Source organism: Amphibalanus amphitrite, unplaced genomic scaffold (assembly GCF_019059575.1).
Source record: "Amphibalanus amphitrite isolate SeventyFive unplaced genomic scaffold, NRLGWU_Aamphi_draft 000131F_arrow, whole genome shotgun sequence".
Lineage (NCBI taxonomy): Eukaryota > Metazoa > Arthropoda > Thecostraca > Balanomorpha > Balanidae > Amphibalanus > Amphibalanus amphitrite.
In genome coordinates this window covers 938,273-960,567 of record NW_024881626.1, presented here as the reverse complement: position 1 = coordinate 960,567, position 22,295 = coordinate 938,273, and the positions used below count along the sequence as shown (strand labels likewise).

Here is a 22,295-nt window from a genome sequence, read left to right as displayed (position 1 = left end):
GAGCCGCTGCCGAACCTGTTTGGACCTCCAATCGGCTGCTACAGTCCGGCCAGCAGCACGACTCGCTCACTGAACCGTCTCCGGTCGCCAGGGACGGGACCTGGCACAGTCCCTCCAGAGAGCAGGCCAGCGGCAGGGACGGCCTCCCGTCGGGTCGGACAGTGACGAGGTGTCAGATTTGAAACTGACGATCACAGCTGTCCGCCCCACTCTGGCTCAAGAGGGTCCGGTTCCATCTGGCCGACACATTCCTGGGATGCCGGCCAGAGGCGGCGGCAGCGATGCGGTAGCCGCGCTGTCGGAGGCTGGGAGCGGACGCTGCCGGGACTGGTCGACGGAGAGAGCCGGGCTCCATCGGGCGGCGGGCGGAGGGCGGCCGGCGGGCGCGGGCGCTGCAGCCTCCCCGTCCGGCGTCCGCCGCCGCCTCCCTCCCAGAGAGAGAGGGAGAGGCCTATAATCAGCGGGCGGCGGGCAGTGCCGGCGGCCGGTGCACGCGCCGACGCCGGCCGCCGCGCGCCGCCCACGGCCCTCCCCTGAGCCGCGCCGCTCGGCCGACAAAGAGCGTTCGGCGGCGCTGTGCCGCCCAGCCGGGCGCGGCGCATCATTAGCCGGGCCGGCGCCGGCGCCGCCGACCGCTAACCACAGAGTGAGTGTCTCGGCCGGTCACAGTCGTCATCACGGCCGCCGGCCTCGGTCAGTGACACCGTTCCCGTCGGAGCGCCGGAGCGGGGCGCGGAGACCTTCGAGCCGAGGAGGAGCGGCCATAGGGGCCGGCAGCGCTAAGGGGCTACGCTACCCACGGCCGCCACCAGCCCCAAGGGAAGTCCAGAACACTGAACCGCCCACAGCTATACCATTTGCCAGCGCCAAACGAGTAGAATCAAAACCAGTAGCGGTGATTCTTTTTCGTTGGTTATTTTGCTGACATGAGTGTCTATCATATTGTGTACAAATGTAGCCAATGCTCCAGCAGTACTAAGCCCCGGCGCTATGCAGGGATGACATGTGGGACGATCACGCCCAGCTCAGCGTGAAAAATGTAGGAGAGAGTCGGCATCCGAATGAGCGGGAGCCGACGCCTGGGGAGAGAAGTCAGTCCTCATGATGTCGGGAGACACGGCCAGAGACAGAGAAAAAGAGGCGGCTAACAAACGCATCTGTCTTGTTATTCTCCGCTTTCGCCCGTGGGTTCTCTAACAAGCGCTGTGAGCGCGGGCAGGCCGCCGGCTCTGGCAGTTATTCAGCTTCTAGCCGGTGATTAAGCTGCCAGCGCGCCGCACGTCGGGGAAACGGGCGCCGCAACAAAACACCAGCCGGCGCGGCTGACGTCACCGACGGGGCTGCGTGCGCCGGCCGCGCGCAGACGCCCGGGACCCGGAGCCGGGGCCGGAGACCAGCAGCTCCGGCCGGCCGGCCACCGCGGCCAGACAGCCGTGTGACGATCCAGCCGCTCGGCCAGGCGCACCGGCCTCTCCGTCCAACTGGAAAAGGGGATCAATGGGCCCTGCTCGGCGCCGCCAAAGAATGCCGCTCGAGCATGAGAGCCTGTCGGGCCGGCGTCCGCAGCTGAGCGGCGCCCGGACGGCCGGGCCGTATCGACGGCCGAATCACGCTGTCGGCCAAAGGTCGGCGGACAGGCGCCTCCTGGCCGGCCCCACGCTCTTCTCATACCGGATCCCGGCCATTGGACCAGGAATCCCGCCGGTAAATGAGAGGAGCTCGGACGGATGACCAAAGGAACTTTGTCAAACACTGTCATTTGCCGCTACAATTACAGACAAATCTGCGCTTTAATTACATAGAATTACCCGGGATCAAAGACTGCGATGCCCAGTCAGAAGTGTAGGTTTCGTTTCCCACAGGAAACGAGGCATCAGTAAATTGCGGGTTTCATTTGAAACCGAAAACAAAAGTTATTAGTCGAATGACAGAGCAGAACGGATGCTCAAAATTTGCATTTGACCTTACCATGACATTTCAAAATTTTACCGCAGCTCTGTGAACTGCTAACGATAAAATAACAAGTAGAATAATAAATAGCAAGAGTACCTCGACAATTCAGACAGGCAGAAATGTCTTCGCCTAAAAACTTTTGGCTGAGTTGTTCAAAAACCAATTCAGCTGCTTAGAATGCGCCGCCTGCAAAATTACCATACCAGCCGCACTTTTGCGTGTGTCATGCCATCGGACCCTGTTTTATTAGTGTGTTTAGTTGCGCCCAACATAATCGTAACGTGCAATATGTGCCACATTGAGCGGTGTCATCACAGCCCAACACGCTCGGCTGCTGCGGCACAGTTTGGATGTGACCGCCTTTAGTTCTTTGTCCGTCCGTCCGTCCATCCGTCTGTCACCGTTTCCTCTGCCGGTACCGGTGACACCGGACGAGGGCGGCTGTCGTGCTGCGGTCGCGCCGGCCGATCGTGGGAGCCGTCCGTCCGTCCGTCCGTCCGTCGGTCCGTCCGGGTGGTCGCTGCGGTGCCCAGAGGTCGGCCGGCCGGCCGGCGGCGGTCAGGGGTCGGGCCGACGCCGCGCTCCCCAGTCCGTCTCTGTTTGTCCTCGGACGCGACACCGCTCATTATCAGTTCACTCTGAGCCTGGCAGCGCCGTCCGGCGGCCGCCGTGTCGCCCGTTTGAAAAACAGCCGGCGGCGGCGGCGGTGTGCCGAGCGTCAGAGTGGGGGCCGTCCGTCCGCGGCCGACCGCGGCGGCTGATTAATCGGCGGGGCACTAATGACCGGTCTGTCACGGCAGGACGGCGCAGCGGAGAGGACGGTGCGGTGGACAGCAGGTGCGGGGGATAAAGCAGTACGGAGGACAGGACAGTATGGCGGACACAGGACAGGACAGTATGGCGGACACAGGACAGGACAGTATGGCGGACACTGGACAGGACAGTATGGCGGACACAGGACAGGACAGTACGGCGGACACAGGACAGGACAGTATGGCGGACACTGGACAGGACAGTACGGTGCGTTAGACAGGACGGCGGGCGCAGCTGTATGTACGGAGCAGTGGACACAGGACACTGGACAGGACAGCAGTTAGCACAGCGGACGAGGCCGCGGTACACGAAAGAGGGTGGTCGAGTGGAGAAGATTCAACCGGCTGGGTGCCGTGGGAGCCAGTAAAGATGGAAATGGCTTCAGCGGCGTGGGACGGAAATAATGGGAAATAATGGGTTCGGCTGGGTCAAATGGATCGGAATGAGCCGACGAACACAGAAGATCAAAGGAGGCAAACCCGGATAAAGCCGCCTACATGTCCGTTCTGAAAACCCGTAGAACAATTAGCATTGTACGAGCTTACAACAGATAATCATTGGACTCGTTTCAGCCCAATCTGTAGCGAAGAATTTACAAACAGTGTTCGATAGACCAGCCAACATGTTGAGCTGCGTGAGTGCCCGCGTGTGACTGCTTTCGTCTGCCGAGGGTGGAGGGCTGTTACTCGCCCGCTGCTGGGGATACGGTGACGCCTCCACTCAGGCGTGCTGCTGTCTTCTCTTTCACTCGGGAAGCGCAAACAGATGGTGTGGAGAAAGCCACCTCAGCTATCAGATAGCCGTCTGAGCCACTCTGGTACCGCCCTTCACCGCCTCACACCGCCCTCCGCCACCGCCCGGCTTCCAAACTCGGTCCGGCCCGGCCTCCGAAGACATCAATACGTCCAAACAGACCCATCCAGGGCGGCTTCGGAGTCGCCCGCGCCGCCCCGGCCGCCGCGCCGGTCTGCCCTCCCGACCTGCGTCCATCCCTACCCGTCCGGACTGGTGTGGAGAAGGAAATCATGCCTCCCACTCCCGATGGAGGCCCCAAATGTCGGACCCCCCTTTTTTGTATCTGTCTGGGTGTCTGGGGCGCATAGCGACACGGGACCGCCGGCTCGCTGGCCGGCTGCCCGTCCGGTCACGTGCTTGCGTCCCGACACCCACCATAAAACCATGTTCTTCGGAAATACACTCTCTCACTTCTCCTCTACCGACTGTGACGCCAACACCATCCGCGGACCCCGGCTCCGACGAGGGCGGCCGAAATGGCCGGCCCACAATTGGTGCCAGCGGTGGTGGTTGGTTGTCGGTGGAGGACTTTTGGCTTCAGGTGAGTTCTCTTTAAATCAATTTCATTTGCTATTTGTAATGTTTGAAATTTGAGATTTATATTTAGTTTCACTCATTTATCTATGTTATTTTTCCATTATTTAGTAGGCTAACCATGGAAGATGCTACCAGGAATTTTAGTGTTGAGTACAATACCCAGATGAACGATATTTTAAGGCGAATTGCTCATTTAGAATTAGCTGTAGCGGAAGAGCTTGTTGCTCAACAAAATCAAAATCCATCACAATCTCAGAGCCGAGGACGTGATCGTCAATCTCGTCAGCAAAAATACCGTTATCCACCTGTTCGCTCGAAATCACTTCACTCTTCGCATCATTGCTGTCAAGAAACTAGTCATTATTTTTCAAATTCTTATCACCATGAATTTTCTAGCTCTCACCGAAACTTTTCACCGCGTCGAAACTGTCGTTCTCTGAGCCCAAACGGGTTCCGCTCACTGCACTAGGGGATGAGTGCGTGAGCGTCGCTTCAGATGACAGGGACCGTTCAGCACATCCCCCGGTTTTACGTGACGTCAAAATTTCGGGTCAAACTTGTTCAGCTCTTTATGATAGTGGAAGTAGTGTCTCTTTAGTTTCAGAAAAATGTCTGCAAAAATCTGGTTTAAAAGTAGCTTACGAACCTCCCAGTGTCTCTATTCTTGATGTTACTGGAAATCCTATTGACGTTGTAGGTGAAATCAATCTGAACATTAGCATTCTTGGTCAAACGGTTCAACACAAATTTTTCATTTCAGCAAAAAGTTTGCCATTCAAATGCGATATCATTCTCGGAATCGATTTTATCATTGCTCACAAATTGATTTACAATCCATCGAGTCGTACGGTGCACTTTCTAAAACCAATTCTTTCTTCCAATGTAGTCGAAAGACGCTCAAAACGTCTGAGTCCCAAAAGACGTAAAAGAGTACGTTTTCTTTTATCAACAAAGGACAATGAAAAATCTGTAGATCAAATCGTTTATCCTGATAAAACGGTAGACATGTTCACAACTGCAGAAAAACATGCATTGACTATTGATGACGAAAAGTCATATCCATTATTCGTGAAACAAACAGTAGAAATTTCTGGTTACAGCGAAAAATTTGTACGCGTAAAATTACCACATTTTCTACAACCAAATGATTTTCCATACCTAATTCAAACGCATTGTGATCAAAGTATTCGAGACATTCAGGTGGCCCGTTCTATCAATTTCTTGGAAAATTCAGGCACGCTTGTACGCGTGATTAATGCTTCAAGTAACCCAATCATTTTGAGAAGAAATCAGAGAATCGCACAAGCCCATCCGACCAAAAAGTACCCCATCAGTCAGGTCACAGACCGACCCCATCCCACCAGACAGAACGCTGACCTTGCTCAGTACCATGGGTCAGTCAGTGCCAACTGTCAAACAGCGCCGTCTGTTCCCAATTCCGCCAGCGTCTCGCCAGAACAAAAAACGGTCGCTGGGCCGGACTTGGCTGCGTCAGACACCGGACGCAGAACAGAGATAAACAACCCGACGACCTCTATCCCGAGGACGTCAGGGCACAGGTCTGTCAGTGACATTGATTTGAAACACATCCCAATACACTTTCGTTTTAAACTCCGTGAACTCTTAGACAAACATCGACATGTCTTTGGAAACGATATTTCTGACATACAACAGACAGATGTCTACAAAAATCACAATGGATTCACAGACCACACTCCGGCTGATCAACGAACAAGTCCCCCATTTGCTAATCGGGAGATAACTAAGGAAGATATAAAACGCATGGTAACAGCCAGAGTTATCAAACAATTAGTTTCACCATATAACTCTCCAATCATTCTTATCAAGAAATCAAATGGTCAATATCGCCTCGTTTCAGATTTGCGACTTCTCAACTCCAAAATCAAGGATGACAAGTTTTCTCGTTCATTTACATCACAGGTCAAAGATCAACTTTCTGACTGTGAAGTTTTCTCTACCTTGGATTTGCTTAGTTCATTCTACAAAATTTCTTTGAATGAAGCTTCAAGTCATTCTACTGATTTTACAAATGATGACGACAAATATCATATGAACGATAAACCAATGGGCCTTCGTTCAAGTTCCTCCGTTCTCAACAGAGGTTTGCAAATTGCACTCAGTAGTCTTCAAGGCATAGATCCATTTCTATATATTGACAATATTCTTATCGCTAGCAAAACATACGACGAGCATTTAGAAAAACTCGACAATATATGTTCTCGTTTAGAAGAAATTCATCTTGTGATCAACCCCGAAAAGTGTGAATTTATGAAATCTCAGGTAAAGTATCTGGGTTTCATACTTGACAAACATGGAATTCGTCCAGATGCATCCAAATTACAAGCGGTACAAGATTTTCCTGTACCAGAAACAGCGAAAGATGTTCGTATTTTCCTTCGGTTTGCGAACTATTATCGCAGACACATTCCAAAACTGGCTGAGCTTACTGCTCCGTTAATTCATTTGACAAAGAAAAATGTTGATTTTATTTGGTCAAAAGAGTGCGAAAGAGCATTCTCATCGATAAAAAGGTCACTACGAAAATGCACTTTATTAAAATTTCCAAATTTCGAAAAAGACTTCTACCTATTTACACATACAAGTGATTTCGCCATTAGTGGCGTACTTGAACAAAAATATGGTGATGAATTTCACCCAATCGCTTTTATTAGTCGACAGCTTAGCAAAGCTGAAAGAAATTATTCTACTTCAGAAAAGAAATGCCTCGCAATTTCATGGTCTTTTGATCATTTGCGATCTTATCTTTTAGGTCATGTCACTCATGTCATGACAGATCATTCACCATTAAAATGTATTTTCAAGTCCTCATCTTAGCGGTCGTTTAAAGAAATGGTTAGTGAAACTATCAGAGTATGATTTTGATGTCACTTATCTACCAGGTATTTTGAATGTTACAACTGATCATTCGTCTAGTGCCGAATTAGATACACAAAACAAAGCAGACTTTCTTGGCCATGTCTGTGCAGAAACCGCAGGATGGACAAAAGAGAAAATCAAAGCTGAACAGAGAAAAGACCCAGATTTGATGCCAATCATTGATCGCCTCGTGAAACCGAAAGCTAAAGGCCCTGATCTGAAGCTGAATGAATCTCTTTCCAATTTTTTCTTAGGTACAGATGGCCTACTTTACCATGTAGCCAAACAAAATTCCAAGATTCGTCAGTTTATGAATCAACTTGTAGTTCCAAATTCAATGAAAAAACTGATGCTTGAGAAAGTCCATGACACTTTTTCGTCAGGACAAAAGTTATTTAGAAACATTCTTTCCAAAATTCGAGTTCAATTTTACTGGAGGAACATATACTCCGATGTCAAAAGGTATGTAGACTTCTGTCGTTTTTATGTGAACCAAGGTGCTCACAGATTTTGGAAATGTGCACCAAGGCAGTGCACAAGTACACAAGAGCACCCTAACATCAATCGTCAAGAAGACGATCAAATCGACACCTGCGTCGACTCACAGTCTCTCAGCAACGAATCTGCCATTCGTTCCGTGGGTAATGCCTCACAGAGCAGCAACAACGGTGCACGTTCACCTGTTACACTGCCGGCAAAGCCAGGGACGTTGGTGACTCCTTCTGAAGAGAATGGGATCGACCAGAGTGATCTTACACGGCTGGAGGAAGATTGGCGAAATTGTCGAGCAGGCCGAGAGGTTAGTCAGGCTGATCACCTGCGGTATAACCTCTGGTCTCGCAAAAACATACGCCCCCCAGACCGTCAAGAAGGAACATAGCGCTCACATAGCGCCCATTTAGCGCTCAAATATATTATTTGCCTGCAGAAGACATGCTGCGTTACAATGAGGTTGACGAGGTCCCTCCCGCGCATGTAAATAGCCGACGTACGGCCAAAAATGGTGACAGAGATCCCATTTCACGTGATGCGAACGAAGGTTGATTATTACGTCCCTCGCGCACACCGCCAGCCAAAGGCTGAGCAAAATGGTTTACTCAATGTAAACGGAAGAGAGCAATTGCAATTTCATTGAGCTCAATTCATTGTAAGTAAAGCATCCACGATATATATGCTAGTATGAGAGGTGAATGATTCTCATTTGTATGATTGCCAAAACCTATGTTGTCGCTTGCTGTTGCCATTTTTCATTTCTTTACATATGTTGCAATGTCAAAAATGGCTTGATACTGACACATTAGCCCTGTTTCTTTTTCAGGTTCGTGCTTTTTGTGGCGGAACGAGTGCAGCGTTAAATAATACCCAAAGGACATGCATGCTTCTCGATATTCCCGATTAATTAACAGTATACTTTATCGAACTAACTACTGATTAGCTTTAATTTTGGTCATCTGGTAAAAAAAAAAAACGACTTCTATAACATTGACCAATAACTTTTGGCCATTCTGAACAATTTACACCAGCGAAAGTAATAAGTGGCAATAAAAAATTGTCCACAGAAAGTTGCCAATTCAACTATTTACCAGCGATATAACTACATTAGAAGTATTGCTGTTTGCATGTCTTCCCAAACGATTTCACGGGTATGACGTAATACACAGATGCACTCGTTCAGAAGACGCCACTCTTTAAAAGGACTTCATTTTTTTTTCAACCGTATATTTTTTGTATTAAACAACGAAGTAAGTTCTAACACAATAGTTAGATATTCCAATAACACTTTAACCCACTAAAAACATTGGCCTCTTCAATTTATTCGTTAAAGTAAGTCACTTGGCAGTACTATTAAAACCGGTCTTTTGCTAGTCATTGGCTCATTAGCCCCATTTTTTTTTCTCCTTACTACTCACTTTGCGACGTAAACGATCTCTCGATCGACTGACCGGCGGTACTGCCCGTTTTTAACAATCATTCAATGTTTTGCTATCCGCTGTGTCAAAAACATGTCTTCCGTGTCATTTATACCATGATGTCTTCCAATGAATGTTCAGCCTTCACAAAGTTCATGCTGCCCTTTTATCACACAGTTGTTATCACACACCAGGGAAAATGTATCACTGACCGGCACAGCGATAGCACAACATTATAATAAAGTGTGTATGTGGATGCATGTTTGAATACTTGGACACGGAAACAAATTCGAATGTCCTACGGACCCGAATGTTTTGGCCTTTGAAAGTCCATGGGTTCCGTCAACGCACGCCTGGGGAAGCATTACGACACTTGTGTCGCCCAGTGCTACGTGCCTTTTGTACAAATGTTGTAATGTACAGCTGTAAATATGAATGACTGTTTTGTATGATGTATATATTGGGGCATTGTTTCGGCACATTTTAATTCGGTTCTTTTTCTATTACAGACCTTGCGTTTCTGTTACCCATCTGGGAGTGGCCACTATCTGACTCCCCGAGCATCGACTACGGAGAAACGCCGATACGCATCACGGTCTGCAAAAGCTGGCTGATGATAGTCATGATGGGATCGGATGCTCATCGCCGACCCGTCAGGCTGTCTCAGTCGCTCTGCATCTGGTCCACGAATCACGCACTGCAACTGCGGACGCCATCACCGACTGCAACGGCTGCAACTGCAACCAGCAGGTGGCCTAGGTCCAAAGCCAACGCCTGGCTGACCCACATGGCCGCCTGCCGTCGCTGCTACCCGTCTGCGCTTCGTGCTTCTCTGCTCTGTCAAATCGTCTCGTCAACGTCGTCACCAGTGCCATCCGCCATCCACATGGATGTGCACACCATCGTCGTCACCAACGTTGTCGATCAACATCAAGGAGACCAGCACCCCGCAACCGGTTCATCTTCTTCCGGTATGCTGAAGCCCTCTGGTATCGATGCTGTGCGGCGGCAGCCGTTGCTCAACGACGATCGAGGCCTCATCGTCACGGCACCCACGACCGCTGCCCCTCACGATCAAGTCGGACGTCAGCATCCAACCCGCAGAGGTGCCTGGTTCCACGAATCGACAACGAATCAACAACGCGGCGACGATGACGACGACGACGACAAGAACGAGACCAAAAACTCGGACAGCAGCAGCAGCAGCAGCAGCAGCACCATCAGCAGCAGCAGCGACAACAGCAGTTGCACCAGTAGCAGCAGCAGCCGTACCTGCAGCAGCAGCAGTCGTACCTGGCGTTCCATGCGCGGTGTCATACGTGGATCTATATGCAGTTAGGATCGTGATTGCTTATTGGTCGCCTCCTTTTGTCGGCTTGTTGGGGGAGGAAAGATATGTGGAGAAGGAAATCATGCCTCCCACTCCCGATGGAGGCCCCAAATGTCGGACCCCCCTTTTTTGTATCTGTCTGGGTGTCTGGGGCGCATAGCGACACGGGACCGCCGGCTCGCTGGCCGGCTGCCCGTCCGGTCACGTGCTTGCGTCCCGACACCCACCATAAAACCATGTTCTTCGGAAATACACTCTCTCACTTCTCCTCTACCGACTGTGACGCCAACACCATCCGCGGACCCCGGCTCCGACGAGGGCGGCCGAAATGGCCGGCCCACACTGGGACCGGGCCGGCTCCACCCCCTGTCCAGCCCCGGGCCGCTCGGGGCCGGGCGTCGCGCCGACCGGCCGCTCATGACTATGCATCAGCAGACGATGCGTGTGGCCGGGAAGCGTCGCCCGCGGAGCGCGTGCGGCCCGGCGCCGCGCAGCTGGCGGCCGTTCACAGCCGGCCCGCCCGCCGTGACCCCGGTCGGGTCAGCGTTGGGAAACCGAGCCGTCACGAGCGGCGCCAATTGTCGCCGTGGCCCGGTGAAAGGTCGCGGTGTGGCGGGCCGGGTGAGGCGCGGGTCACACCGTGCGACACAGCGCCGGCGACCGCGTGACGCCGCTCGGAGTGTACTGTCGGCGGACCCCACGCGGGGTGATTTGTCGGCCGGCAGTGTCCGCGGTGTGGTGACCGCCTCAGCACCGCGGCATGTGGGCAGGGGAGGCGCGCTGCAGCCTCCGCCCGAGCGACACGGCGTCCTCAGCCGTGCCAACAGCCTGATGAATATTGAACAGCCATGTGAGCACCTCGCAGTCGTGTTCTTGTCGCGCGCTCACCAGCGGGTGGCAGTGAGGCAGGCCGATACCCGCTCGGCGGTACACTGACACACACATACACACGTGTCGTGCATCTGCAGTCGGCAGAGGCGGCCCACTTGGCGCCGTCCGCTGCGCGCAGCCGTGTCCGGGCGCCGGCCGGTCACCGGGCAGCCGACAGCCCGGCTCGCACAATGGCACGTCGACGGCGGCGACCGGCGCTGCAGTCATTTGTCTCCGTCCGGCCACCGACGTCGGCGCGCGGGACGACGGCCGACGCCGGCCAGAGTGCACTCGGCCGGCATTGTATGCTGATGGGGGACGGACAACGGCGTCAGCGGCACATTCCCGCGCCCGCCGCGGCCCGCAAAGCAGCGGTGACCGCACGAACTCGGTGACATCGACCGGCACGGATGGCAGGTAGTGAACGGGGGTAGTCGCAGTGGTGGGGAGAACGGCATAGAGATCTTCCTAAAATGATAGACAAAAACCGGTTAACTGTGAGAGAAACAATCGGCATCTTCTAAACCGCACCACAGTCAGTGTTCTCACGTTATGAACGGAAACAAAGAAATGGCGGGATCTTCTATGAAGTGCATGGATAGAACCAGGTAATATATACAGCAGTAGGTCAGTAACAGCCTTGAAGGCTGTAATGGGAAAACAGTCGCGGCAGCTGCTGAAGGGCAGACCGAGAACAAACCCAGCCCCAACTTCTCGGACAAAGGCGCGGACAAGTGCTATTACCGAGGGGTTCGCGCAAAGAATGGGGAGCGGCCAAAACCTGACAGGGCCAAAGACGGAAAGCTGGTCGTCCGTGGGACGAACGATGGTGTCCGCGGAGATTTGGTAGCACCGCCATTTGTCACCTCAGCACGCTGAGGTCATCTGTGTGGCTGACGTCACTGGCCGGCTGGCGACAAGTGGACGCGCTTTACAGGCGATGGAAGCAGGCGGTTAGCACCAGGCTGGCCAGCGACGTCATGGTGCGGTGGTGGTTGAATGGGAAGGGACGGAGGTGAAAATGCTACGGACGCGCCGGTGCAGTATTTGGTGTTAGCGTAATACCTTCCGCTGCAGTTTCTCAGTGGCAGTTTTTTGGTCAGCATAGCAGTCTCCTCGTACTCGCCGCGCGCTCAGTCCGCCTCGGGATACTGTTGTAGCCACTGATGCAGTCTCGGCCGCGCCCGAGCCATGGTGGTGTTAGTGCTGTCACAATGCAGCCTCCAGCGTCCGGGTTGTGCCGCCTCGGCATTTTTACTTTGATGTGACTCCTTCATGAGGGTCAGCTGTCTCTCAGAGAGAAAACTCAACATTCTATTGATCTATGCGTAGAAATGAATGCCTCCAAAGTCATGTCTTTGGATGTTTATGCTCTTGAATTTGCCTCTTCATCTAGAGCACGAAAGACCAATCAATCATAGTTGAACTGTTCCAGCAAACCGTTTTATTGAACTACAAAAAGTCAACGATGAACTTCTTCCAACAACTCAGTCATGACCATCTCAAGCGATGGTTGAAGCAAAAACACGGCCATTAATTTGAATAAGTAGCACAGCAGTTCCTTTGTCGTAAAGACATCGACGCTGCCACGGTTTTGCCGCGGGCGGTTCGACGTGACCGCGCGCTAAATAACGCCACCGACCCCGGGCTGACAGGGGTCAACTGGCAATTACATCTCCGCGCGTGCAATTAGGGCATCCGCCGGCGGAGTGGCGCGCCATAATTAGCCGCGCGGCCGTGTCGGCGGTAATTTCAGCCGCTCAGAGGCACCGCCGACATTCCAGTGGCCTGTGTGACGTCCGCGGCCAGCCCTCCGCGGCCACTGTGGGCTCTGCACCAGCGCCAACCGTCTGCGGCTCCTGCGGCCCCTGCACTAGCCGTCTGCAGCCTCTGTGGCTGCCGCAACGAAGGTTCGCGGCCACTGCGGCCACCGCATCGAATGTCCGTGGTCAGTAAGTCCCAGGCCATCCTACGCCACGGCCTCCCAAATCCTCACCTTTTCATACAGTCCCAGCGGTGCGCCTCTATCCCGTACGGACCTCTCCTGCCGAAACAGCTCCGCGGGACTCCAGTAATTGGCGTCGGAGGCAATTCTCCGAGTCTCCACGGCGTCCTAGAAGCTCCCCGAGGCTCCATTGGCGCTCGATGAGCCTCCCCGAGGCTCCGTAGCGTCCGATGCGGCCGGTAACGATGAGGAAGCGGCGGGTCTCGGCATACCATCCGTAGTGCACCACTCAGCGGCGCGGCGGCGCGGCCATTTATTGGTGGTGGAGTGGGCCGCCACCAACCGGCCAGGAATCCGCCGCCGTCGTATTGAAGCCTGCCGCCGCTGCCGACCGGGCCGGCGCGCCGGGGCGCGGCTTTGTGGCCGCGCTCACGCCACGGCAGGCCGCTTTACAGCGTCCGATACATCGGGCCGGGGAATTTCACGCCCTATCATTCCCACTCGGGCTCGGGCGGCCGCTGATTCACGGCCCAGTGTCAGCGGGCGCCGACAGAGGGCGTTTTTGCCGGCGTCGGCCGCGCGACTGGCGCGTCGATGGTGAATGGTCGCCAATGCAGCGGAGAAATGGCGGCGGTGGCAGCGGTCCCGACGGCGCCAGTATATCGGCCCTCGGCCGCGCCCGCCTCTCAGCCGGTGCGTCGGCCGGCCCGAGGTGTCGGTGTCGGGTCACACCGCCGGAGCGTCTCCCCGGCCAACAATGGCCGATCACCAATCGACGCGCGTCGCGTCGCGTCGTTTTTGTGCCGTCGGCGCGGCGCCGGAGCCCGGCGGCGGGCCATTACAGGGGTGGGCCGCGCTGCCTTGGCCATCATTTCGGCCCCATTATACAACTGCCATGCCGACTGGTGCCACTTTTTCCCGTCGTTTTTACGTGTCTCGGACAATGGCAGATAACGCCATAAAAGGGAATGACTGTCCGGTCGTAAAGGTTTGGCTGATTGTGTCGGAAATCGGATCGGTCGCGCGAGTTCTCGGGAGGGGGGGGGGGGGTAACAATCGCAGATAGCACTACGACACTCCATCCACGATGTGATAATGAGAGTCGACCTGTCTGAGGCGCCGCCGCCAGCCTAGCAGCGCGATACCGCACTGAAAGGCGCGCGATAACCCGCACCAGCCGCGTGCAGCACCTCAGCGTCCATCGGTCCAGGAGATAACCCCGACAGGCCGATAGTCTGATCAACTGGCGCCCAGCGGACGAGATCAGACCGACCAGAGGCGCTCAGCGGCGCAGTCCTTCGGCACAATGGCAGACCGGAACACAGGCGCAGACCCGAGACACAGGGCCGACTCTGACAGCACCCCTAACGAGCGAGGGGGGACGGTTTTCCTTCCAAGAAGCGCTGTCTTGGCGTGAGAGGAGACTCCAGGAATGTGTCGCGTTGTCGCTTTGTCGCTTTGTGTTGTGGTCTGGAAACTGGCGGAGGACAGCGGGATTTCGAGGTAGTTATAATTGGTCGTAAACGTTAACAGCAATAAACCGCGCCTCGAGAACAGCAGAGAGGACTGCCTGCCAGAGTCCCGATCTGACCGCGCCTGACCTTCGGCCGCCGAGCCGGATATATCGGTCCGGTCTAAGCCTCTACAATCACCACTCACCAGTCCTTATCCACCCAATACTTCCCGTATACTAATCCCTGACTAAACCCAACAACTATTGCCACCATATCCAGGCCACTAGACGTCACGACATCGTCTAGAAAACTCGGCACTTCCGTCCACAGGTGATCGTGGTCTCACATAGGAACGGAGCCTGAGCTGCGCGCAGTCTTTTCTCGGTACCTGTCGGCGCGGCCGGGTCGGCCGAGCGGGCGCGGGTCGGCCGGTGACCCCCGTCCGGGCGCCGGTCACCGATACCATCTGCCAGTCGACCGAGAGCGCCGCCCATCCGGCCATCTACAGCTGACTAATTAAGATCTGTCATGCACCGTCTGAACGGACCGGCCGGCCCGACCCGCGCGCCGCACGCAACGGACCGGCGTCGGCCGGGGCCCGATCGGCGGAGACCCTCGCCCGGTCCGCGGAGACGGCCTCGCCCGGTCGGTGGAGACCCTCGCCCGGTCCGCGGAGACCCTCGCCCGGCCGGCGTAGACCCTCGCCCGGCCGGCGGAGAACCTCGCCCCGTCGCGAGAGTCTGGTCCTGTGGAAAAGGACCAGCTTTTCTCGGGACACGATATTTGGCTTTCATTGGTCAAAAGATATCCCAACTTTCAAATGGATGGATCTGGTCTCTGTTTTTGAAACAGTCCTTTGAATTCAAATTCGTGAAAGCCACATATCATTAAACGTTGTTATATCCATATCCTAGTAAAATAAGAAATCAAATGCTCCCAGTTGAAGGAGATGCCAGGAAGAGGCTGGCATTTGCTTTTAAAGCTAACGAGGCTGTACGATGGGGATTAACAAGCGTGGAGTCACCGCTCACCAAGTAAAAAAGGTAACATGCATCCTATTGTGAATTGATGATGGCGACTGTTTTTACCTCAACGAACATTAACTCCAAAGCCATGCGCATTAGTCATGGACGGCTATCAAAGTAGTATTCATGGGATATTTGTCATAGGTTAACCACATTTCTGTGATTTATCATTACGCTCTCCGGTGTAATTTGGTACACCGGTATGCCTAAGATGGTATGTCTCCCCACGATGCTACCTGGGCAGCTTATGCAGTCCTGCTGAACCATCAGGGCCCTTGATAGCTCTCAGAACAGGGTCAACTCCTGCTGCGCCGGCCCCTGTCGGAGCGAAGGAGGGAGGGAGAGAGGGGAGGAAGGGAGAGAGGGAGGGAGGGAGGGAGGGAGGGCGGCTGTTGACGGCTGCCGGCCGCCATCCCGACCCCGCGCTCCCTCGCACCGTTCGCGCTGACATCAAAACAAGACATTAGCCGGCCGGTGGTGAACAGGTGCCCTGTCGGCCGGCCGGCCAAACAGCGGATCAGCCCGGCCCAGGGACGGCCCAGAGCGCCCGCGCGACACGGATGATCCTATGGTCCTGAAAGTGACCGGGGAGATTTATCTCCGGATCCTCTGTCGCTCTAAGACTGCTGAACCGAAACGGTGGCAGAATTAGCGTCGAATATATCCGCTGCGGATAGCTGTCAAACAGGGAACTGCACTTCAGCCAAAATGGGAAAGGCTAATTTTAAAATGTGTGGAAACCTGAAGCGGTAAGTTGATATCATGTTTGTCCACTATCATAACAGGAAACTTACCCTCATAAAGATGCCTTCAACGATACAACTTGGTCCTTGATTCCTAATAATGACATAGTAGGCGAGAGCTTTATTACTTTTTTATTTTACAGGCCCACAGAATGTGAATGTGTTAAGCAATGTGAAGGTCTTCGAAGGCTTACGAATGCAAATACAGCTAAAACGTCTCAACTAACCAGGGATATGTAAAAACATAGACCAAGGTAAGAATGGGCCCATCCTTTCTCGGCGTAATAAAATGAAATAGCAGCTGAACGATGAAAATACCCATCCAGAAAGGTAGTTAGGATTTTAAATGACCTTTTCCTCGATAATTAATTGGAAATTCAATAAAAGTAAATATTATATTGTTTGGCAAATTTTCGAACAACAGTTCATTCTCAAGCCATATGAAACAATTGACAACACGTTGTCAATTGTTTCATGTGGCTTGAGAATGAACTGTTGTTCGAAAATTTGCCAAACAATATAATATTTACCTACTTTTTATTGAATTTCCAATTTATTATCGAGGAAAAGGTCATTTAAAATCCTAACTACATATATCAAGATGTTCCTCGCTAGAGCACTGCATACTATTTCTTCATCCAGAAAGGTCACCAAATCGTGCCTAGCACCTTCGATCAACCATAATGTTGCTCTTAGAGTGGTAAAACAGAATCATTTTAACATTTTTCACTTCTATTGAAATAAACAATGCTGCTGGATCCGAACTTTTAACAGACCTATCTGTGCCAAAGCTAATGACAACCAAAATCCCGTGGCAACAGATCTGGCATTAAACATCAGGAAAACCAAATAGCTCTCCTGGCGGTCGATAAAGCATATTCCCAGTTTCTCCCGTGATCTTTCAAGTCGCGACTCATATCTCCTACATACCTGGGCCTGTGCCTCTGCGCTGGGCGCCTTTTTGCCGGGCCGTTCCAGCAGCGCTGTATCGCTCTGTCCACAGACGCTGCCCTGTTTCTGTTCACCAGCCTGCTTCTTACGCAGGATGCCCCTCGCGGGCAGCACACCATAGTCACTGTTCACACTGCGCGACATGGCTCACACACCCTCACACTCACACACGCACACGGCCGCCTGCCTCCGAGTGTTCACCGAGCCATTTGGGGCCGGCCGGCACTGACGCTGCCCGGCGCACTACTGGCAGCGCGCCGCGCCGCTCGGCCGCTCGGGCGGCCGGCCGCGCGCGCTCGGCGAAGGCCGGGAGCCGCCGCTCGGGCTGGCCGGCCGGCCGGTCGGCGGGCCGCCCCGTGCCGCACATTCCAGTCGGAGTGCCGGCGGCGGCGGCCGCTGGCCGACACGCAGCGCCGCTCGGCCGGCCACGTGGGGCGCAGCGGGCGCCGACGTCGTCCGCCGCCGCCGACAGCACGGCCCAGCGGGCGGCGCGGCGCCGGGCCACGGGGACACGGGCTCACACTACCAGTACCGTCCGTCGCTGACACTGCCGGCGGGGCAGGCGGCGGGTGGAGCTGCGACGGGGTTCATGTTATTTGTGGTGGTTCATGGACTGCAGTTTACACACTGATGAACTCTCACGTTATGAAGTGTTGATGGCAGTCAACTAGAAAGTCATTGCGACGCTCGCAGCTGGTCGGTAGATTGTTATCCGACGCTACTTATCATCAGGTCTTGGCCCGGAGTCCCGCCGAGGGCTCTCACACCGAGGGGTTCGATGATCCAACACCCAGTCTGGATTAATACAGCCGCCGATTAGAAAATAGATGAAAAGCGAGCGAACACAGCTTGTGACAACTGATCACGAACACAGTGTTTGGTTGCCAAGTGGTAGGTAGTGTGCACAGGTGAACAATTTGTCAAACCATCAGGTGGACCGATTACCGCGTTGACGGCTCCCCGGGTGACAGTCTGACACGCCTGTCTGCCACGCCAGCATATTGACATGTTGACAGTTCCAGTGCACTGCTCGCTGCGGGACTGACCTCCACGACCGCCCCGCGTCTTTCCGAGAGCCCGGCCGACGTCACCGCTCGGCACGCAAATAGGCGCGCTCGCCGCCGCCCAGACGACTGCCATTTGCATACAGTTTCAATTATTCGGTCGTATTTGTAATGAACTCTGCCGTGCCTGTCATTATGGTCCTTTAGGGGAGGAGCGCGCTGGGACGCGAAGGGACATGGGGAACGAAAATAGGAATCTGATGGGACGCAGCGGGGTGCCAAAAGCAATGGAACGTGCTCAGTAGGAAGTCTGGAGAAGTGTAGGACCAAACTGGGTCACTTACGCGACACAGTATAATGAAACCATGTAAGAGTTTGATTAGATACGGTGAGCGTAGTACTGAATTGCAGGAACATAGTTGAACATATCGGTATGATTCCTTAGCGTATTTGAGCACGGCGAGAGAACGGAATACCAGGGTGAAACTAAGACACAACTGATATCGCGGAATCTATGCAAAAGGGATGAGATGCGTTTCTGGAAACACTGAAATAGTACGAAACGCACGATGACCGATGGTTCACTGGGAACTTTCTACATTATAATACAATGCAGTTATATTCAACGAAGTTGGCACATGCATCACGATGAACTACAAGAGTAGTTATTCGAAGGAATGTCTATTATGGAGGAAGCGCCGCCCTGCAGCAGCGCAGACGGCACACGAGGAGGCGCGCGAGAGAGCAGGCCGTTCCTGATACTATCGTGTGTGGCGTGAATCACGGAAGCACCATCGCGTGGAGCGATGCGAGGCCCGTGCAGGGAGCAGCGTGCGCCCGCAGATAACTCAGCGCAACGCCTATTCCTTAAACACACTGCCGATGCATTTCGGGGAAAGTATGTGGCCCGCCTGGGGCGCGCCTGACGCGAGCGGGCCGGCGGGAGGCATCATCTGCAGGGGCGGCGCCGCGCCGGCCGCCGGCGGCGGTCGGGGGTCCACGGCCGGCGCGGGGCACCTGTCGAACGGCCGCCGCCGCCGGAGCCCGCCCGGTCGGAATGTGCTGCAGTGCACGCCAGTCCGCTGCAGCCGCGCCAGCTCGGCGGCGACACTGCTGCCACCTGGGCGGCGCTCCGAACACCTCCCGGGAGGCGTCCCGCGGAGCGCTGCAGTGAACTGTGTCAGCGGGCCGCGCGCCGGCCGTCTCTAGGACCAGCGCGGCGGACCGCGCGCCGGCCGTCTCTAGGACTGGCGGACCGCGCGCCGGCCGTCTCTAGGACCGGCGGACCGCGCGCCGGCCGAGCCAGTCACTGACGAACAGCATCAACCCCGGGAGGTGCGGAGCCGACCCGCCGAGTGCGTAGGCTGTTCGAGCGGGGAGACGCGCCGCAGTCCGATCCGCGCCCGGTGATCTGGGTCAGCCTACACCAGTTTCACAGCGGACTATCAGCGCCGAATGAGCAGATCATTGACAGAATCGCAGATCCAAACGCGGCCCCAATGAACGCGCTCCATCATCGGTGGGCGTGTGAGCCATCAGTATGTATGGAAATACCGCGCCGTTAAAGGGACAGTATCACCATTTTGATGAAATTTGACATTGCATAGGCCCCACCTTTCTGGTCCGGAAACTGAAGACCGATCCTCGAAGCTCCACACCGTTATCCCGCTATCGCCGCTCAAAGTACGAAAGGTGTACCACACTTTGAATCGTGCTTCACTATCTTCACTGTTTAAATGTTTGCGCCGTTTTGAATTGACCGCCAGTAATAAAACTTTTACCCTGGTCATTTCATCACATTTTATAAAGCCAAAACGTTTTTCGCACTTATTCATCACCGTTAAATTCATTAAATAGTCGTAGGCAATTTCCGCTGTTTCCTTCGGATTCTAGCGGCTCAACAAAGGAATTCCTCCAGCTTGAATCACAATCTCCCTCCAATGTATGACGTTTATCACGTGATTGTCACGTGATATTTTCTCCCATTGTCAATTGTCACGTCCAATTGTCACTCCCTCCAATTGTCACGTTATATTTTTATAGGCAATACCTAAGGCTACCTCTCCCTAAGGACAACTCAATCAGAAGAACGACCGCGTAAGCGTAGCGTCAATAATGTATTATCTGCGCCAGTTCTGTAGTAATTTTGCATGCTTCCAAAATGGCGGCCATGCTTGTATAGGGGAGAGCGGGGCCAGTTGAACCACTTTTTATATATTGACATGCACAGCGAGATCTAGTTGTCATATCGAAAAATGCCCAATGCCATGAAAAAAATATGCTCTTTTGGCTTTATTTTAAGATATGTAAAATTATGTTTCAAACATATTTTGCTGCCAAACGCATGCTTATAAAACAGCTCTACGCCCGTTTCAAATGACCCCGATGCGAGGGTCAATTGAACCAGCCCATGGGGTCAATTGCACCTATCCTTAACAATGGGATGTTTTCCTCTTTAAGGCCACTTTCTTAAGGAGATATTTTGTCCGGTTAACTTTTCCAAATGTTACATTTAATAGGTCGTTGGAAAGCTAAAAGTGCAAAGTTCCTCATAATAGGTGACATAAAGTACACAGACTATGGTAAAATGGGCGGATGAGGAAAATGAGAAATATCTCAGGCTATAGTGTGCTTTCAAGCAAAAGGCTGGAGAAAAAGCGGTCAAAAATTGAGCTCTATTAAACTACTATTTCAGTTTAAAAGCTCATTTCAAAGGTGGACTATTTCCTTTAATGTTTACAGCCCCTGAACAATAACCACTGCAAAGGTCACCGGGGTCCATTGAAACGGCCTGTGGCCCTGTTTCAACTGACCCTCAGAGAAGCGTTTCAATTGACCCCATCCGCTCCCGCCATCTCGCACGCGCCGTAAAGCACATGTCAAACGAGCTGGAGGGACGGCATCATGCTGAATGAAGGGCCAAATAAGGTGCTATTCCGGAGCCAGGAGTTCTTCTTTCAGCAAACAAAGGTATATGAGATATCACAAAATATTCATAAAAACGATTTCTCCCAAACGCCCCTCAAAAACACAAAAACAAGTGTCAAATCAAAATTACCGTCCGTTTGCCGCTCAAACGCCGTTGACAAAGGAAGTGGTCGAGCGCGGATGCGCAGTGGTGTCGGCAACGCCATATGTTGCATACTGTTGAAAATAAAGCCATGTTTCATCTGACCCCGTGTTTCAACTGGCCCCGCTCTCCCCTAGTGGTGGTTCGCTCATGAAAATGAATCATGAAAATGAAATGTGGTTGCAATATTTTTCACCGAGTTCGGTCCTCAAACTATGTTTTTCTGATTCAGGAAAATAAGAAATGCTAGTAAAAAAAAATCAGCTCCATACATTGATTTTTTTTTCGATGATACTGTCCCTTTAACCGCCTCGCCGGACAAATAAAAGCCGCAATTAGAGCACCATTCGCTCGTAACATCTCCAACGCGCTTTCACCAACACCCACCGCATACGCCTAACAGAGACGGGTATGAAGACCGAGAGGCCTGGAGCGAATGGGATTCGACAACAAAGCCGTCAACGCAGCGCGGCGGCTGTTCCTGGGTGCTCCGAGTCGGCCCGGTTACACACTCGACACGCTACTGTCGGCAATACCGACGCTTTATAAGTGTATAAATCCTAACTATTAGTGCGATGCAGCCCCTTGTCCTTTCCCTGTCCACCAGGCCAGCAAGACAGCAACAGTAGATGTGAGATGCAACACCATTACTCCAACTGAAGGCGGATACAGTTGTCAATTAGGGATGAGACCTTTGCGAAAGTGACAACGAAAACACTTCCAATCACGTCCTTGGAAAAACTGCGATTGCAGCAAGGCACCGACTGGATGTGATCGCAGTGATGTGTCAGCGGTGTCAGTCTCCAGCGGCGAGCCCTGCCACGGGTGGCCGACCGCGCCCCACGGCACGGGACACGCCCCAGCTGCCAGCGTCAGTGGTCAAACAAAGGCGCGTTCCATTGCCAGCTGACGGTCATGTTCACAGAAAGCAGCTTTCCGTTGTTTGACTTGTTGATCACACATGAACGCCGTCAAAACTGCAGAACAAGATCCATTC

The 22,295-nt window shown here is 53.4% G+C and overlaps 2 protein-coding genes across 6 annotated transcripts in view; one reads left to right on the top strand and one right to left on the bottom strand.

Annotated features, from left to right (window-relative positions):
* The window catches only part of LOC122381972 (tetratricopeptide repeat protein 28-like), a 75,197-nt gene that overhangs the window by 24,248 nt on the left and 28,654 nt on the right, over nucleotides 1–22,295 (bottom strand). Inside the window, exon 1 of one of the 4 annotated variants that reach the window (XM_043366778.1) lies at nucleotides 17,204–17,452. The exons of the other annotated variants lie outside the window; for them this stretch is intronic. Within the exon in view, the coding sequence (XP_043222713.1) occupies nucleotides 17,204–17,368 (165 nt within the window). The 5' untranslated portion in view covers nucleotides 17,369–17,452. Of the gene's footprint in view, nucleotides 1–17,203; nucleotides 17,453–22,295 lie in introns of those variants that run through there. 4 annotated transcript variants of the gene reach the window in all.
* Nucleotides 3,785–10,507, top strand: LOC122381973. Of its 2 annotated transcripts, none has more exons than XR_006256617.1 (2): nucleotides 3,785–4,102; nucleotides 8,658–10,507. XR_006256617.1 is itself a non-coding variant. In XM_043366780.1 (2 exons), exons 1-2 carry the CDS (start codon nucleotides 3,808–3,810, stop codon nucleotides 10,243–10,245), a joined length of 1,125 nt encoding a protein of 374 aa, XP_043222715.1. In that variant the 5' UTR covers nucleotides 3,790–3,807; the 3' UTR covers nucleotides 10,246–10,507. The 2 variants fall into 2 exon arrangements, 1 of the variants encoding a protein (XP_043222715.1); XM_043366780.1 differs by having other exon boundaries at nucleotides 3,790–4,102; nucleotides 9,416–10,507.

What these genes read in the sequence shown, in the direction of transcription:
- LOC122381973 (XM_043366780.1), top strand. Translation starts at nt 3,808, where the DNA reads ATGGAGGCCCCAAATGTCGGACCCCCCTTTTTTGTATCTGTCTGGGTG. An exon ending in TGGAGGACTTTTGGCTTCAG is followed by an intron (nt 4,103 to 9,415) that starts GTGAGTTCTCTT and finishes TTTCTATTACAG; the next exon opens with ACCTTGCGTTTCTGTTACCC.